The 16,698-nt window shown below is 62.6% G+C and overlaps 1 protein-coding gene across 2 annotated transcripts in view; it reads right to left on the reverse strand.

Annotated features, from left to right (window-relative positions):
- Window positions 1-16,698, reverse strand: part of LOC131573845 (myotubularin-related protein 5-like) — a 105,871-nt gene that overhangs the window by 56,998 nt on the left and 32,175 nt on the right. For both annotated transcript variants that reach the window (XM_058828132.1, XM_058828131.1), the window contains exons 2-4: window positions 11,684-11,769; window positions 3,580-3,717; window positions 2,844-2,987 (exon numbers count right to left, since the gene is read on the reverse strand). In XM_058828132.1, coding sequence (XP_058684115.1) covers window positions 2,844-2,987; window positions 3,580-3,717; window positions 11,684-11,769 — 368 coding nt within the window. The remainder of the gene's footprint in view (window positions 1-2,843; window positions 2,988-3,579; window positions 3,718-11,683; window positions 11,770-16,698) is intronic.

Here is a 16,698-nt window from a genome sequence, read left to right on the forward strand (position 1 = left end):
CAGCCCTCAGGACAAGCTGGGAATCAGGGATTTAAGGAATTTGTCTTCCAGGAACCCTCAGGGTGTTGTTTTCCAACCTCCCCATGGCACTGAGGAAAAGGGAAAACACAAACACTGGGATTGGGAGAGCAGGGCCAGGCAGACTGTGGCACAATGGAACAGAGAGGGAAGAGCTGGATGAAGATGAAGCTCAGACTCCTGGGCACTGGAATGAGGAGCTGGGAGCTGCTTCCGTGCAGTCCCAGGGGAGCAGCTGGAAGGAACTTCTGCCTTTGGGAACAAGTGAGGTCACCCTGTGCCCTGGAATTGCCCCAGCTTTGCCTGGCAGGACCCCACTCTGCTGCCCCAGGCTAAGGAAAACAAATCCTGTATTGCTGAGAATTCCCACTCTATGGAAGGCCAGGGACACCTCCCACTGCTCCCAGCCCCAGGCTCCAGCCTGCCCTTGGCCACTGCCAGGGATCCAGGGGCAGCCACAGCTGCTCTGGCAATTCCAGCCCAGCCAGCAATTCCCAATTCCCAACATCCCAACATCCAGCCCTGGCCTCTGGCACTGGCAGCCATTCCCTGGCTCCTGGCCCTGCAGCCCTGTCCCAGTCCCTCTGCAGCTCTCCTGGAGCCCCTTCAGGCCCTGCAGGGGCTCTCAGCTCTCCCTGGATCCTTCTCCTCTCCAGGGGAACATTCCCAGCTCTCCTGGAGCCCCTTCAGGCCCTGCAGGGGCTCTCAGCTCTCCCTGGATCCTTCTCCTCTCCAGGGGAACATTCCCAGCTCTCCTGGAGCCCCTTCAGGCCCTGCAATGTTCTGGAAGCTCTCCCTGGATCCTTCTCCTCTCCAGGGGAACATTCCCAGCCCCATCCCCACGGATACAATCCGTACAGCTCCCAGCCCTGCCCAGGCACACAATGCAGCACCTTTGGAGCCAGCACGGCTGGCACAGACAGTGCTCCCAGGAACGGGCTGTTCCTCAGGGGTTCCATCAGCAGGGCCAGCAGCTGCTCCGTGTCCCGCGGCCGTTCAGGATCAGCAGCAGCTGCCGGCCCCGGAGCTCCAGGGTGCCGGGGGCAAGATGGGGCAGGGCTCCCATGGGGCTGGGCTCCCTCAGGACCGGGATCCCTCAGGACCGGGCTCCCTCAGGACCGGGCTCCCTCAGGACCGGGATCCCTCACGACCAGGCTCCCTCACGACCGGGCTCCCTCAGGACTGGGTTCCCTCACAACTGGGCTCCCTCAGGGCTCCCTCACAACCAGGCTCCCTCAGGACTGGGCTCCCTCAGGACCGGGCTCCCCCACACCGGGTTCTCACAGGACTGGGCTCCCTCAGGACTGGGCTCCCTCAGGACTGGGCTCCCTCACGACTGGGCTCCCTCAGGACCGAGCTCCCTCACGACTGGGTTCCCCCACAACCGGGCTCCCTCAGGACCGAGCTCCCTCACGACTGGGCTCCCCCACAACCGGGCTCCCTCAGGACTGGGCTCCCTCACGACCGGGCTCCCTCACGACCGGGCTCCCTCACGACCGGGCTCCCTCAGGGCTCCCTCAGGGCTCCCTCGCAACCAGGCTCCCTCAGGACCAGGCTCCCTCACGACCGGGCTCCCTCAGGACTGAGCTCCCTCAGGACTGAGCTCCCTCACGACCGGGCTCCCTCAGGACTGAGCTCCCTCAGGACTGAGCTCCCTCACGACCGGGCTCCCTCACGACCAGGCTCCCTCACGACCGGGCTCCCTCAGGACTGAGCTCCCTCAGGGCTCCCTCACGACCGGGCTCCCTCACGATCGGGCTCCCCCACAACCGAGCTCCCTCAGGGCTCCCTCAGGGCTCCCTCACGACCGGGCTCCCTCACGACCGGGCTCCCCCACAACCAGGCTCCCTCAGGACTGGGCTCCCTCAGGGCTCCCTCACGACCGGGCTCCCTCAGGACTGGGCTCTCACAGGACTCGGCTCCCTCAGGACCGGGCTCCCCCACAACTGGGCTCCCTCAGGACTGGGCTCCCCCACAACCGAGCTCCCTCAGGGCTCCCTCAGGGCTCCCTCAGGACTGGGCTCCCCTCAGGACTGGGCTCCTTCAGGACTGAGCTCTCACAGGACTCGGCTCCCTCAGGACTGGGCTCCTTCAGGACTGAGCTCTCCCTCACGACCGGGCTCCCTCAGGACCGGGCTCCCTCAGGACTGGGCTCCCTCAGGAGCGGGCTCCCTCACGACCGGGCTCCCTCACGACCGGGCTCCCTCACGACCGGGCTCCCCCACAACTGGGCTCCCCCACAACTGGGCTCCCCCACAACCGGGCTCCCTCAGGACTGGGCTCCCTCAGGAGCGGGCTCCCTCACGACCGGGCTCCCTCACGACCGGGCTCCCTCAGGACCGGGCTCCCTCAGGACCGGGCTCCCATGGCACCGGGCTCCCTCAGGACTGAGCTCCCTCACGACCGGGCTCCCTCACGACCAGGCTCCCGAAGGACATGGCTCCCTCAGGACTGGGCTCTTACAGGACTGGGCTCCCTCTGGACTGAGCTCCCTCATGACTGGGCTCCTACGGGGCTGGGCTCCCTCAGGACCGGGCTCCCTCAGGACTGGGCTCCCTCAGGACTGGGCTCCCATGGGGCTGAGTTCCCTCAGGGCTGGGCTCCCTCAGGACTGGACTCCCTCAGGACTGAGTTCCCTCAGGACCAGGCTCCCATGGCACCAGTCTCCCATGGCACTGGGCTCCCTCAGGACTGGACTCCCTCAGGACTGGGCTCCCTCAGGGCTCCCTCAGGACTGGGCTCCCATGGCCCCAGGCTCCCACAGGACTGGGCTCCCTCGGGGCCGTGCCAGCTCAGCCCCACTCCCGGAGCCGCTCCCGACTCACCCGGAACACCTCGGCGTGGTCCAGCCGTGACACCAGCACCAGGCTCTTGGGAGCGAAGAGCTGCGCAGGCTGCACGGGGGACGAGGCCACCTCCTCCTCCTCCTCCTCCTCCTCGCCCTCACCATTCCTGGCGTGGCTCTGGGGCTGGGGAGACACAAGCCAGCCCACGCTGGGGGTTAAGGGATGCTCTGCCCTGTCCCGAGCTCCCGGTGGCACAGGGAATGCAGGAACCCCTGGCCAGTGCCAAAGGCAGCCGGATCCTTCACTGGCAGCCGCTGTCCCCATGTCCCTGTGTCCCATGTCCCTGTACTCCTGTGTCCCTGTACTCCTGTGTCTCCGTGTCCTTGTGTCCTGGTGTCCCCATGTCCCCGTGTCCCCATGTCCCAGTGTCCCCATGTCCCAGTGTCCCCATGTCTCCATGTCCCCATGTCCCAGTGTCCCCATGTCCTTGTGTCCTGGTGTCCCCGTGTCCCGGTGTCCCCATGTCCCCATGTCCCAGTGTCCCCATGTCCCAGTGTCCCCATGTCCTTGTGTCCCGGTGTCCCCATGTCCCGATGTCCCCATGTCCCAGTGTCCCCATGTCTCCATATCCCCATGTCCCCATGTCTCCATGTCCCCATGTCCCCCGTGTCCCTGTGTCCCAGTGTTCCCGAGTCCCCATGTCCCAGTGTTCCCGAGTCCCCATGTCCCGGTGTTCCCGAGTCCCCATGTCCCCATGTCCTGGTGTCCCCGGTACCTGTGTGCTCTCCACAGCCTCCCAGAAGGTGAAGCAGGCGCAGTAGTGCCGCTCTGAGTTGATGTCGGTCAGCACGGCCACGAAGAAGGTGGGGGGGTTCCTCTCGGGGAAGAGCTGCCACCCGCTGGGCTGGCAGAACTGCGGGGGGACAGCGCCTCAGGGGCTGCCAGCCTGTCCCACCCCATGGGACCCTGGTCCTGAGACCATCCCACACCTCAGGGGCTGCCAGCCCGTCCCACCCCATGGGACCCCAGCCCTGAGCCCATCCCACACCTCAGAGGCTGCCAGCCCGTCCCAAACGGCTGCCACGGTGTGGGACCCCAGTCCTGAGCCCATCCCTGAGCCCTGAGCCCATCCCACACCACAGGACCCCGTTCCCAAGCCCATCTCACACCGTGGGACCGCAGCCCCCAGCCCATTCCACACCACAGGACCCCAGCCCCAAACCCGTCCCACACCACAGGACCCCAAACCTGTTCCACACCACAGGACTCCAGCCCCAAACCCATCCCACACCACAGGACCCCATTCCTGAGCCCATCCCACACCACAGGACCCCAGCCCCAAACCTGTTCCACACCACAGGACCCCGTTCCTGAGCCCATCCCACGCCACAGGACCCCATTCCTGAGCCCATCCCACACCACAGGACCCCAAACCCATCCCACACCATAAGACCCCAAACCCGTTCCACACCACAGGACCCCAGCCCCAAACCCGTCCCACACCACAGGACCCCAAGGCTGGCCCTTGGCCACAGCAGCTCTGTGGTGCAGGAGCAGGGAGAGCGCTGGGCAGAGCCCCCCGGGCTCCTGGAACCTCCCAACCCCGCTGGACCGGCTCTGGGCATTCCCAAATATTCCCAAATATTCCCAAATCCCGCTCTGCAGGGAAGTGGGGCCGGTGCTGTCCTGTCCTGTCCACAGGGACAGCAGGAGCCGCCTGGAGAACCCCAGAGAGGAGCTGGGATGGGACAGCCCAGCCAGGCTGGAGCCCCCAGATCCTGGGGAAACTCCTGCCAGGGCACAGAGACCCCAAACTCTGCACAACCCCAGGGCACAGAGACCCCAAACTGCACAGACCCAGACCCTCAGGGCACAGAGACCCCAAACTCTGCACACCCCCAGGGCAGAGACCCCAAACTGCACAGATCCAGACCCCCAGGGCACAGAGACTCCAAACTGCACAGACCCAGACCCCCAGGGCACAGAGACCCCAAACTCTGCACACCCCCAAGGCAGAGACCCCAAACTCTGCACACCCCATGGCACAGAGACCCCAAACTCTGCACAACCCCAGGGCAGAGACCCCAAACTGCACAGCCCATTGCACAGAGACCCCAAACTCTGCACACCCCAGGGCACAGAGACCCCAAACTGCACAGACCCAGACCCCTGGGGCACAGAGACCCCAAACTCTGCACAACCCCAGGGCAGAGACCCCAAACTGCACAGCCCATTGCACAGAGACCCCAAAATGCACAGCCCCAGGGCACAGAGACCCCAAAATGCACAACCCCAGGGCACAGAGACCCCAAAATGCACAGCCCATTGCACAGAGACCCCAAAATGCACAACCCCAGGGCACAGAGACCCCAAACTGCACAGACCCAGGGCACAGAGACCCCCAGGGCACAGAGACCCCAAACTCTGCATAACCCCAGGGCACAGAGACCCCAAACTGCACAGACCCAGACCCCCAGGGCACAGAGACCCCAAACTCTGCACACCCCAGACCCCCAGGGCACAGAGACCCCAAACTCTTCACAACCCCAAGGCAGAGACCCCAAACTGCACAACCCCAGGGCACAGAGACCCCAAACTCTGCACAACCCATGGCACAGAGACCCCAAACTGCAAAGCCCCATGGCACAGAGACCCCAAACTGCACACCCCAGGGCACAGAGACCCCAAACTGCAAAGCCCCATGGCACAGAGACCCCAAACTGCACACCCCAGGGCACAGAGACCCCAAACTGCACAGCCTCATGGCACAGAGACCCCAAACTCTGCACACCCCCAGACCCCCAGGGCACAGAGACCCCAAACTCTTCACAGCCCCAGGGCACAGAGACCCCAAACTGCACACCCCAGGGCACAGAGACCCCAAACTGCACAGCCCCATGGCACAGAGACCCCAAACTCCGCACACCCCATGGCACAGAGACCCCAAACTCTGCACAACCCCAGACCCCCAGGGCACAGAGACCTCAAACTCTGCACACCCCATGGCACAGAGACCCCAAACTCTGCACACCCCATGGCACAGAGACCCCAAACTGCACAGACCCAGACCCCCAGGGCACAGAGACCCCAAACTGCACAGACCCAGACCCCCAGGGCACAGAGACCCCAAACTCTGCATACCCCATGGCACAGAGACCCCAAACTGCACAGCCCATTGCACAGAGACCCCAAACTGCACACCCCAGACCCCCAGGGCACAGAGACCCCAAACTCTGCACACCCCATGGCACAGAGACCCCAAACTCTGCACACCCCATGGCACCAAGCCCCCCGAACTCTGCAGGCCCCCCACCCACCGTGTGCCAGCCAGCCCATGCCACCAGCACGGAGCCCAGCAGGAAAGGGGACACGAGGGACACGGGCCTGGAGTGGCTCCAGGAGGTGGCACTGTCCCCTGCCACTGTCCCCTGGCACTTCCCAAAGCCCCTCCCGGGGCCGGGGCCGGGGCCGGGGTCATTCCAGCCGCGGGCCCCAGGACTCCTGGTGGGTCTCAGGGGGATTTCTTTATTTCCTCAGGGCTGTGTGTGGCTGCTGAGGGGCTGTGGAAAATCCCCAGCTTCCAGCCCTGCTCCCTCCGGGGCTCGAGGCACACTGAGGACAGGGAATTCAGCAAATCCCGGGAGAACAAGGCTCAGGAATGCTGTTCCAGCTCCCTCAGGAGCCCGGGATGGAAACTGAGACTTTCCAGCTGAGCATCACTCCCTGAGCTCATGGATCCTCCTCTCCTCCCTGGGAAGAGCCCAAGGGATGGGAGCTTGGGTTTGTCCGGATGCTTGGGGTGGCAGAAGGAGGGACAGTAGGAAAAAGCACCCCAGGAGCAGCTCCCCAAATTCTGTGTCACTGGGGCCTCTCCATCCCAAACTCTCCATCCCAAACTCTCCAACCCAAACTCTCCATCCCAAACTCTCCATCCCACACTCTCCATCCCAAACTCTCCATCCCAAACCCTCCATCCCACACTCTCCATCCCAAACTCTCCATCCCACACTCTCCATCCCAAACTCTCCATCCCAAACTCTCCATCATCCCAAACTCTCCATCCCAAACTCTCCATCCCACACTCTCCATCCCAAACTCTCCATCCCAAACTCTCCATCCCACACTCTCCATCCCACACTCTCCATCCCACACTCTCCATCCCACACTCTCCATCCCAAACTCTCCATCCCACACTCTCCATCATCCCAAACTCTCCATCCCAAACTCTCCATCCCACACTCTCCATCCCACACTCTCCATCCCAAACTCTCCATCCCAAACTCTCCATCCCACACTCTCCATCCCAAACTCTCCATCATCCCAAACTCTCCATCCCAAACTCTCCATCCCACACTCTCCATCCCAAACTCTCCATCCCACACTCTCCATCCCAAACTCTCCATCCCACACTCTCCATCCCAAACTCTCCATCCCACACTCTCCATCATCCCACACTCTCCATCCCAAACTCTCCATCCCACACTCTCCATCCCAAACTCTCCATCCCAAACTCTCCATCATCCCAAACTCTCCATCATCCCAAACTCTCCATCCCAAACTCTCCATCCCACACTCTCCATCCCAAACTCTCCATCCCACACTCTCCATTCAAGGGGTTGCTGCTGGCTCCTGTTGGAGCACAGGGGAAGCTTTGGCTCAGCAGAACACCAGGATGAACACACGGTGTCACTGTTCCGGTGACACTGTCCTGGTGTCACTGTCAATGTCCTAGTGTCACTGTCCTGGTGTCACTGTCAATGTCCTAGTGTCACTGTCACTGTCCTGGTGTCACTGTCCTGGGGTCACTGTCCTGGGGTCACTGTCCTGGGGTCACTGTCAATGTCTTAGTGTCACTGTCACTGTCCTGGTGTCACTACCCGGTGTCACTGTCAATGTCCTAGTGTCACTGTCCCAGGGTCACTGTCACTGTCCTGGGGTCACTGTCCTGGGGTAACTGACCCGGTGTCACTGTCCTGGTGTCACTGTTCCAGTGTCACTGTCCTGGTGTCACTGTTGCTGTCCCGGTGTCACTACCCAGTGTCACTGTTAATGTCCTGGTGTCACTGTTCCAGTGTCACTGTCCTGGTGTCACTGTCCTGGTGTCACTGTCCCGGTGTCACTGTCACTGTCCTGGTGTCACTGTCCTGGTGTCACTGTCACTGTCCCAGTGTCACTGTCCTGGTGTCACTGTCTCGGTGTCACTGTCCCGGTGTCACAGTCCCGGTGTCACTGTCCTGGTGTCACTGTCCTGGTGTCACAGTCCCGGTGTCACTGTCCTGGTGTCACTGTCCTGGTGTCACTGTCCCGGTGTCACTGTCCTGGTGTCACTGTCCTGGTGTCACAGTCCCGGTGTCACTGTCCTGGTGTCACTGTCCTGGTGTCACTGTCCCGGTGTCACTGTCCTGGGGTCACTGTCCTGGGGTCACTGTCCCGGTGTCACTGTCCTGGGGTCACTGTCCTGGGGTCACTGTCACTGACCCAGTGTCACTGTCCTGGTGTCACTGTGCCGGGTCACTGTCACTGTCCCAGTGTCATCCCTCACTCCTGGAATGCCCTCACTCCTGGAATGCCCTCACTCCTGGAATGCCCTCACTTTTGGGAATGCCCTCACTTTTGGGAATGCCCTCACTCCTGGAATGCCCTCACTTTTGGGAATGCCCTCACTTTTGGGAATGCCCTCACTCCTGGAATGCCCTCACTTTTGGGAATGCCCTCACTTTTGGGAATGCCCTCACTTTTGGGAATGCCCTTACTTTTGGGAATGCCCTCACTCCTGGAATGCCCTCACTTTTGGGAATGCCCTCACTTTTGGGAATGCCCTCACTTTTGGGAATGCCCTCACTTTTGGGAATGCCCTTACTTTTGGGAATGCCCTCACTCCTGGAATGCCCTCACTCCTGGAATGCCCTCACTTTTGGGAATGCCCTCACTTTTGGGAATGCCCTCACTGCTGGGAATGCCCTCACTTTTGGGAATGCCCTCTCCAGGCACTCCCAGGGCTCTGCAGGGAGAGGCTCCCCGCTTCACCCTCAGCCTGTCCCCAGGGAATTTGATCCATTAAAACCAGAGATCTCTGCTGGGAATTGCTGTCAGACACTGTCCATGTCCAGCAGCTCCAATTCCCACCTCCCTGCACTCCCTGGGAACGCTTTTTTCCCCAAAAAGCTGTCAAGGAGGATCAGCCCTGACTGCAGTGTCCCACCCGAGCCCCGGGATGAGCTCCCGTGGATTTCCTGAGCTGCCTTCGGATCAGCCCCACGTGCTGCTCCCCCAGGACACTTGCAGAGCTTGTGGGAAGCCCTGGAGCCACCCCTGGCTCCCAACAGCACAGGGCTCCGATTGTTTAAATTCCAGGGATTTTTTGGCTGGACAGTTTGACCCTTGGGAAATAAAAAAAGCAGCTTTGCTCCTGCTTGGGACAGTTCCCAAGTCCCTGCAGACACCAGGAAACTCAGAAAAATAAAAATAAAAATACAAGTGTGGTTTTGCCTCGGATAAAACAGCCCAGAAAGGTCCCAAACTGCACTGGAATTTGAGGGGACAGGCGATGGGAAGAGCAGCTGGACACTGCTGATCCCAGGGATGAAGGGCAGGGACACCTCCCACTGGCCCAGGTGCTCCCAGCCCGGCCTTGGCCACCTCCAGGGATCCAGGGGCAGCCACAGCTGCTCTGGGAATTCCATTCCAGCCAGGAATTCCTAATTCCCAAGATCCCACCTCAAAGGATGTCCGTGCCTGGCCCAGCTGCCCATCCCTGCCGGGATTTCGTGTGGAGGTGGCACTTGGGGACACGGCCAGGGGTGGCCTTGGCACCACTGATTGCACTCAATGGGCTCAGAGGGATTTTCCATCCCAAATAAATCCGTGATTCCGTGGACTCCAGCGGGAATGGAGCAGCTTCCAGAGGGCTCAGCCTGGGGCTGTGTCCCAGCCCATCCTTTCCACTGGGAATGGAGCTCCAGGGCAGGGATTGGGAAGAGCTCCCACTCTGGTTTAGCACTGAGGGGAACAATCCCACCCTCCTGGAGGATCCCTCAGCGCCACATCCCGGGAATGTCCCAGCTCCGATCCCAAAGCGCTCCCCAGAGCCGCTGATGGTGCCGGGAGGCGCCGGGAAAGGCCCGGAGGGGATCCAATGGCTGCATCCTGCGGGAGCCATTCCAGCATCCCGGGAAAGAGGGGCTGCAGAGGGGCTGGGAGAGGAGGCAGCGCTGGATCCCACCGTGCCCAGCCAGTTCTGGAGCTGGAGACGCACCCAGGGCAGGTGGGAGCCCGTGGGACGTGTGTCGGTGCCAGTCCTGGTGCCAGTCCTGGTACCAGCCCCACTGCCAGCCCCACTGCCAGTCCCGCTGCCAGTCCCGGTGCCAGTCCCACTGCCAGTGCCAGTGCCAGTCCCGGTGCCAGTCCCGGTGCCAGTCCCAGTGCCAGCCCCGGTACCAGCTCCAGTGCTGGCCCTGGTGCCAGTCCCAGTGCCAGTCCCGGTGCCAGCCCCGGTACCAGCCACACTGCCAGCCCCACTGCCAGCCCCACTGCCAGCCCCACTGCCAGTCCCAGTGCCAGCCCCACTGCCAGTCCCAGTGCCAGCCCCAGTGCCAAGCCCCAGTGCCAGCCCCACTGCCAGTCCCACTGCCAGCCCCACTGCCAGCCCCACTGCCAGTCCCACTGCCAGTCCCACTGCCAGTCCCACTGCCAGCCCCACTGCCAGTCCCAGTGCCAGTCCTGGTGCCAGCCCCGGTACCAGCCCCACTGCCAGTCCCGGCACCAGTCCCGGTATCAGTCCCGCGGCCAGTCCCGGTGCCAGTCCCGGTGCCAGTCCCAGTGCCAGCCCTGGTACCAGCCCCACTGCCAGTCCCACTGCCAGTCCCACTGCCAGCCCCACTGCCAGTCCCAGTGCCAGTCCTGGTGCCAGCCCCGGTACCAGCCCCACTGCCAGACCCACGGCCAGCCCCACTGCCAGCCCCACTGCCAGCCCCACTGCCAGACCCACGGCCAGTCCCACTGCCATTCCCAGTGCCAGCCCCACTGCCAGTCCCACTGCCAGCCCCACTGCCGGCCCCACTGCCAGCCCCACTGCCAGCCCCACTGCCAGTCCCGGTACCAGCCCCAGTGCCAGTCCCGGCACCAGTCCCGGTATCAGTCCCGGTTCCAGTCCCACTGCCAGTCCCACTGCCAGCCCCGATGCCAGCCCCAGTGCCAGCCCCACTGCCAGCCCCACTGCCAGCCCCAGTGCCAGCCCCAGTGCCAGTCCCAGTGCCAGTCCCACTGCCAAGCCCCACTGCCAGCCCCACTGCCAGTCCCAGTGCCAGCCCCACTGCCAGCCCCACTGCCAGTCCCGGTAGCAGCCCCACTGCCAGTCCCGGCACCAGTCCCAGCATCAGTCCCGGTATCAGTCCCAGTTCCAGTCCCAGTGCCAGTCCCAGTGCTGGCCCCACTGCCAGTCCTGGTACCAGCCCCAGTGCCAGCCCCAGTGCCAGTCCTGGTGCCAGCCCCGGTACCAGCCCCACTGCCAGTCCCGGCACCAGTCCCGGTATCAGTCCCGGGGCCAGTCCCGGTGCCAGTCCCGGTGCCAGTCCCAGTGCCAGCCCTGGTACCAGCCCTGGTACCAGCCCTGGTACCAGCCCTGGTACCAGCCCCACTGCCAGTCCCGCTGCCAGTCCCAGTGCCAGTCCCAGTGCCAGTCCCAATGCCAGCCCTGGTACCAGCCCTGGTACCAGCCCCACTGCCAGTCCTGGTACCAGCCCCAGTGCCAGCCCCGATGCCAGCCCCAGTGCCAGCCCCGATGCCAGCCCCAGTGCCAGCCCCAGTGCCAGCCCCAGTGCCAGCCCCAGTGCCAGCCCCGATGCCAGCCCCGGTGTCCCCACGGCTCCGCAGGCACTCACCAGCTCGATGCCCTGTGGGAAGGGGTTGTCCTCCCAGTCCTTCTCCGGGAAGCGCTGCAGGATCTGTCCCTGTCCATCCCCGCTCCCTGCGGACACAAGACGGGATCAGAGGGCACCCCCAGCCAGCCGGGCACAGCTCGGGGGGCTCCAGTTCCCCACGGATGGGGCAGCAGGAGTGACCCCAACCCACTCCAGCAGGGAACTGAGAACATCCCAAGGGATCCTGGAGCCTCCTCTGGAGGTGGGAAAGGCACTGGAGCAGCAGCTCCGCTCCCTCTCCAGCCAGAACCTCCTTCCCTGTGATCCCACCACGGACAGATCCCACCACGGACAGATCCCACTCCGAGCTGCATTCCCTGTGATCCCACCACGGACAGATCCCACTCCGAGCTGCATTCCCTGTGATCCCACCACAGACAGATCCCACTCCGAGCTGCATTCCCTGTGATCCCACCACAGACAGATCCCACTCCGAGCTGCATTCCCTGTGATCCCACCACAGACAGATCCCACTCCGAGCTGCATTCCCTGTGATCCCACCACGGACAGATCCCACTCCGAGCTGCATTCCCTGTGATCCCACCATGAACAGATCCCACTCTGAGCTGCATTCCCTGTGATCCCAACACAGACAGATCCCACTCCGAGCTGCATTCCCTGTGATCCCAACACAGACAGATCCCACTCCGAGCTGCATTCCCTGTGATCCCAACACAGACAGATCCCACTCCGAGCTGCATTCCCTGTGATCCCAACACGGACAGATCCCACTCTGAGCTGCATTCCCTGTGATCCCACCACAGACAGATCCCACTCCGAGCTGCATTCCCTGTGATCCCACCACGGACAGATCCCACTCCGAGCTGCATTCCCTGTGATCCCACCACGGACAGATCCCACTCCGAGCTGCATTCCCTGTGATCCCACCACAGACAGATCCCACTCCGAGCTGCATTCCCTGTGATCCCACCACAGACAGATCCCACTCCGAGCTGCATTCCCTGTGATCCCACCACGGACAGATCCCACTCCGAGCTGCATTCCCTGTGATCCCACCATGAACAGATCCCACTCTGAGCTGCATTCCCTGTGATCCCACCACAGACAGATCCCACTCCGAGCTGCATTCCCTGTGATCCCACCACAGACAGATCCCACTCCGAGCTGCATTCCCTGTGATCCCAACACAGACAGATCCCACTCCGAGCTGCATTCCCTGTGATCCCAACACAGACAGATCCCACTCCGAGCTGCATTCCCTGTGATCCCAACACGGACAGATCCCACTCTGAGCTGCATTCCCTGTGATCCCACCACAGACAGATCCCACTCCGAGCTGCATTCCCTGTGATCCCACCACGGACAGATCCCACTCCGAGCTGCATTCCCTGTGATCCCACCATGGACAGATCCCACTCCGAGCTGCATTCCCTGTGATCCAAACACGGACAGATCCCACTCGGAGCTGCATTCCCTGCGATCCCACCATGGACAGATCCCACTCGGAGCTGCATTCCCTGCGATCCCACCACGGACAGATCCCACTCGGAGCTGCATTCCCTGCGATCCCACCACGGACAGATCCCACCACGGACAGATCCCACTCCGAGCTGCATTCCCTGCAATCCCACCACAGACAGAACTCCCCACTCTGAGCTGCATTCCCTGTGATCCCACCACGGACAGATCCCACTCCGAGCTGCATTCCCTGTGATCCCAACACAGACAGATCCCACTCCGAGCTGCATTCCCTGTGATCCCACCACAGACAGATCCCACTCTGAGCTGCATTCCCTGTGATCCCTCCACAGACAGATCCCACTCCGAGCTGCATTCCCTGTGATCCCAACACGGACAGATCCCACTCTGAGCTGCATTCCCTGTGATCCCACCACAGACAGATCCCACTCTGAGCTGCATTCCCTGTGATCCCACCATGAACAGATCCCACTCCGAGCTGCATTCCCTGTGATCCCACCACAGACAGAACTCCCCACTCCGAGCTGCATTCCCTGTGATCCCACCACAGACAGATCCCACTCCGAGCTGCATTCCCTGTGATCCCACCACAGACAGATCCCACTCCGAGCTGCATTCCCTGTGATCCCACCATGAACAGATCCCACTCCGAGCTGCATTCCCTGCAATCCCACCACAGACAGATCCCACTCCGAGCTGCATTCCCTGTGATCCCAACACAGACAGATCCCACTCCGAGCTGCATTCCCTGTGATCCCACCACAGACAGATCCCACTCCGAGCTGCATTCCCTGCATTCCCACCACGGACAGATCCCACTCCGAGCTGCATTCCCTGTGATCCCAGCACGGACAGATCCCACTCGGAGCTGCATTCCCTGTGATCCCAGCACGGACAGATCCCACTCCGAGCTGCATTCCCTGTGATCCCAGCACGGACAGATCCCACTCCAAGCTGCATTCCCTGCTCCTCGTTCCCTGCTGGCCTTTCCCCAAACAACCCTGTCCGGGATTTGGGCTCTGACAGCTCCTGCTTCCCTGGGAGCCCTCCAAACCTCCACCTGCCCCCCAGCCCACACCACTCCAGACCCTGAACCCCTGAGCTTCCCAACGGAGCTGGCCTGGGCAGCCTGGAAAAGGCTGGGAATTCCGGGAGCAGCCAGCTCTGGGACAGCCCGAGGTGACAGCAGCACCAAGTGCTCCCGTCACAGACCCTGCCTGGAAGGGCTCCCACACTGCTCACGTCCTTCCCGGGACACAGCCGCTCCCAGATCCACCTGGGAATCACAAATCCCGAGGGTTCTGGCCCAGCCACGGAGGCAGGCAGCCCCACCATGGGGAGAGGGGGAATATTCCAGCCCCTTCCAGAGCTGCTGAGGGATTATCGCACCTGCAGGGGTCTCTCCCACCCCGGGAGCCGGGTCCTGGCCGTGGAATGGGGCTGGGAAAGCAGCAGGAGCACCAGGGAAGGGATATTTTGGGAGCCCAGACATGTCCCCAGGGTCCTGCTCGCCGCCCAGTAGCCACAGCTGGATTTAGCAGGACCAGGAGAGGGAATGGGAAAGGGGCCATTTATAGCCCTGGGCCCAAAATGGAAAGGCTGGAGCCAAACTGGGCACCAAACATCCCCAGGGACTGGGTTAACTGGGATTGGGTCAACCAGATCCTGCCTGGCCACATGCTCCGACACCACAGCCCGGACCTGTCACCACGTTCCTGCTCTGTCCCTGCCCTGTCCCCACAGCCCCACCCTGTCACCATGTCCCTGCCCTGTCCCCATGTCCCTGCCCTGTCCCTGCTCTGTCCCCACATCCCTGCTCTGTCACCACATCCCTGCCCTGTCCCCACATCCCTGCCCTGTCCCTGCACCCCTGCCCTGTCCCTGTCCCCGCATCCCTGCTCTGTCACCAGGTCCCTGCCCTGTCCCCAAGTCCCTGCTCTGTCCCATCCCTGCCCTGTCCCCACGTTCCTGCCCTGTCCCTACCCTGTCCCCACATCCCTGCCCTGTCCCCACATCCCTGCCCTGTCCCTGTCCTGTCCCCACGTCCCTGTCCTGTCCCTGTCCTGTCCCCACGTCCCCCTGCAGGATTCCCATCCCTGGCTCTGGGTGCTCCCAGCCCTGGGCAGAGGCCGCCCACTCCTGGTGCCAAGGGCTCGGCTCAAGCTCCAGACAGGAAAATCCCTTGAGATCCACAGGTCAGGATTATGGATCTGATGGCTCCAAGCTGCGGCCCCCACATCCAGCCCTGCCCCAGCTTCACTGGAATATCCTCAGTTAGAGGGAAACAGATACAAGACCACAAAATCCCGGGATGGTTTGGGATAGAAGAGACCCCCAAACCCCCCAGTGCCCCCCACACCTCCCACTGGCCCAGGCTGCTCCCAGCCCCAGGCTCCAGCCTGCCCTTGGCCACTGCCAGGGATCCAGGGGCAGCCACAGCTGCTCTGGCAATTCCAGCCCAGCCAGCAATTCCCAATTCCCAACATCCCAACATCCAGCCCTGGCCTCTGGCACTGGCAGCCATTCCCTGGCTCCTGGCCCTGCAGCCCTGTCCCAGTCCCTCTGCAGCTCTCCTGGAGCCCCTTCAGGCCCTGCAGGGGCTCTCAGCTCTCCCTGCATCCTTCTCCTCTCCAGGGGAACATTCCCAGCTCTCCTGGAGCCCCTTCAGGCCCTGCAGGGGCTCTCAGCTCTCCCTGGATCCTTCTCCTCTCCAGGGGAACATTCCCAGCTCTCCTGGAGCCCCTTCAGGCCCTGCAGGGGCTCTCAGCTCTCCCTGGATCCTTCTCCTCTCCAGGGGAACATTCCCAGCTCTCCTGGAGCCCCTTCAGGCTCTGGAATGTTCTGGAAGGTCTCCCTGGATCCTTCTCCTCTCCAGGGGAACATTCCCAGCTCTCCCAGGCTGGATCCCTGGGAACTGAGGGGCTCCAGGCCTGGAGCAGCTCTGGGGTCTCCTCTGGGCTCTCTCCAGCAGCTCCAGGTGCTGCTGCTGTGTCCCCAGGGCTGGGGCAGCTCTGCAGGTGGGGACAGGGGCAGGGTCCCCCCTCCCCTGCGGGATCAGCCCAGCCCTGGGGGAGGCTCTCAGGCTCATCATCCTCAACACAGAAATCATTCCAAGGGCTGGTGAGAACAATGGGAATCTCCACTCCCAGGGTTTTCCCAGAGCCAGGAGCTGCGGGCAGGAACATCCTGATTTTAGGGGCTGTCACCACCAGCCTGACTCGGGAATCCTGGCACTTCCCTCAGCTGCTCCCGGGCCAGCCCGATCCCAGCTTTCCCTCTTCCCAGCACTCAGCTCCCTCTCGGGCTGTGGGATCAGCGTGTCCCTTCCTGCCCCATCCCAGCTGGGATCCCTGGCAAAGCTCCAGATTCCTGGGAAAGCAGGTGTGAGCCTCCACCTCCGGGAGCTGCTGCTGCTGCTCCATCCTTCCTGCAGGGCTGGGGGCACCTGGGGCAGCCCAGCCCCACCCGGGATGGGCTGGGAGGGTCACGGGAGGTTGTTGGGATACAGGAAATTCAAAATAAGGCCAGAGTTAAAC

Source organism: Poecile atricapillus, chromosome Z (assembly GCF_030490865.1).
Source record: "Poecile atricapillus isolate bPoeAtr1 chromosome Z, bPoeAtr1.hap1, whole genome shotgun sequence".
NCBI lineage: Eukaryota > Metazoa > Chordata > Aves > Passeriformes > Paridae > Poecile > Poecile atricapillus.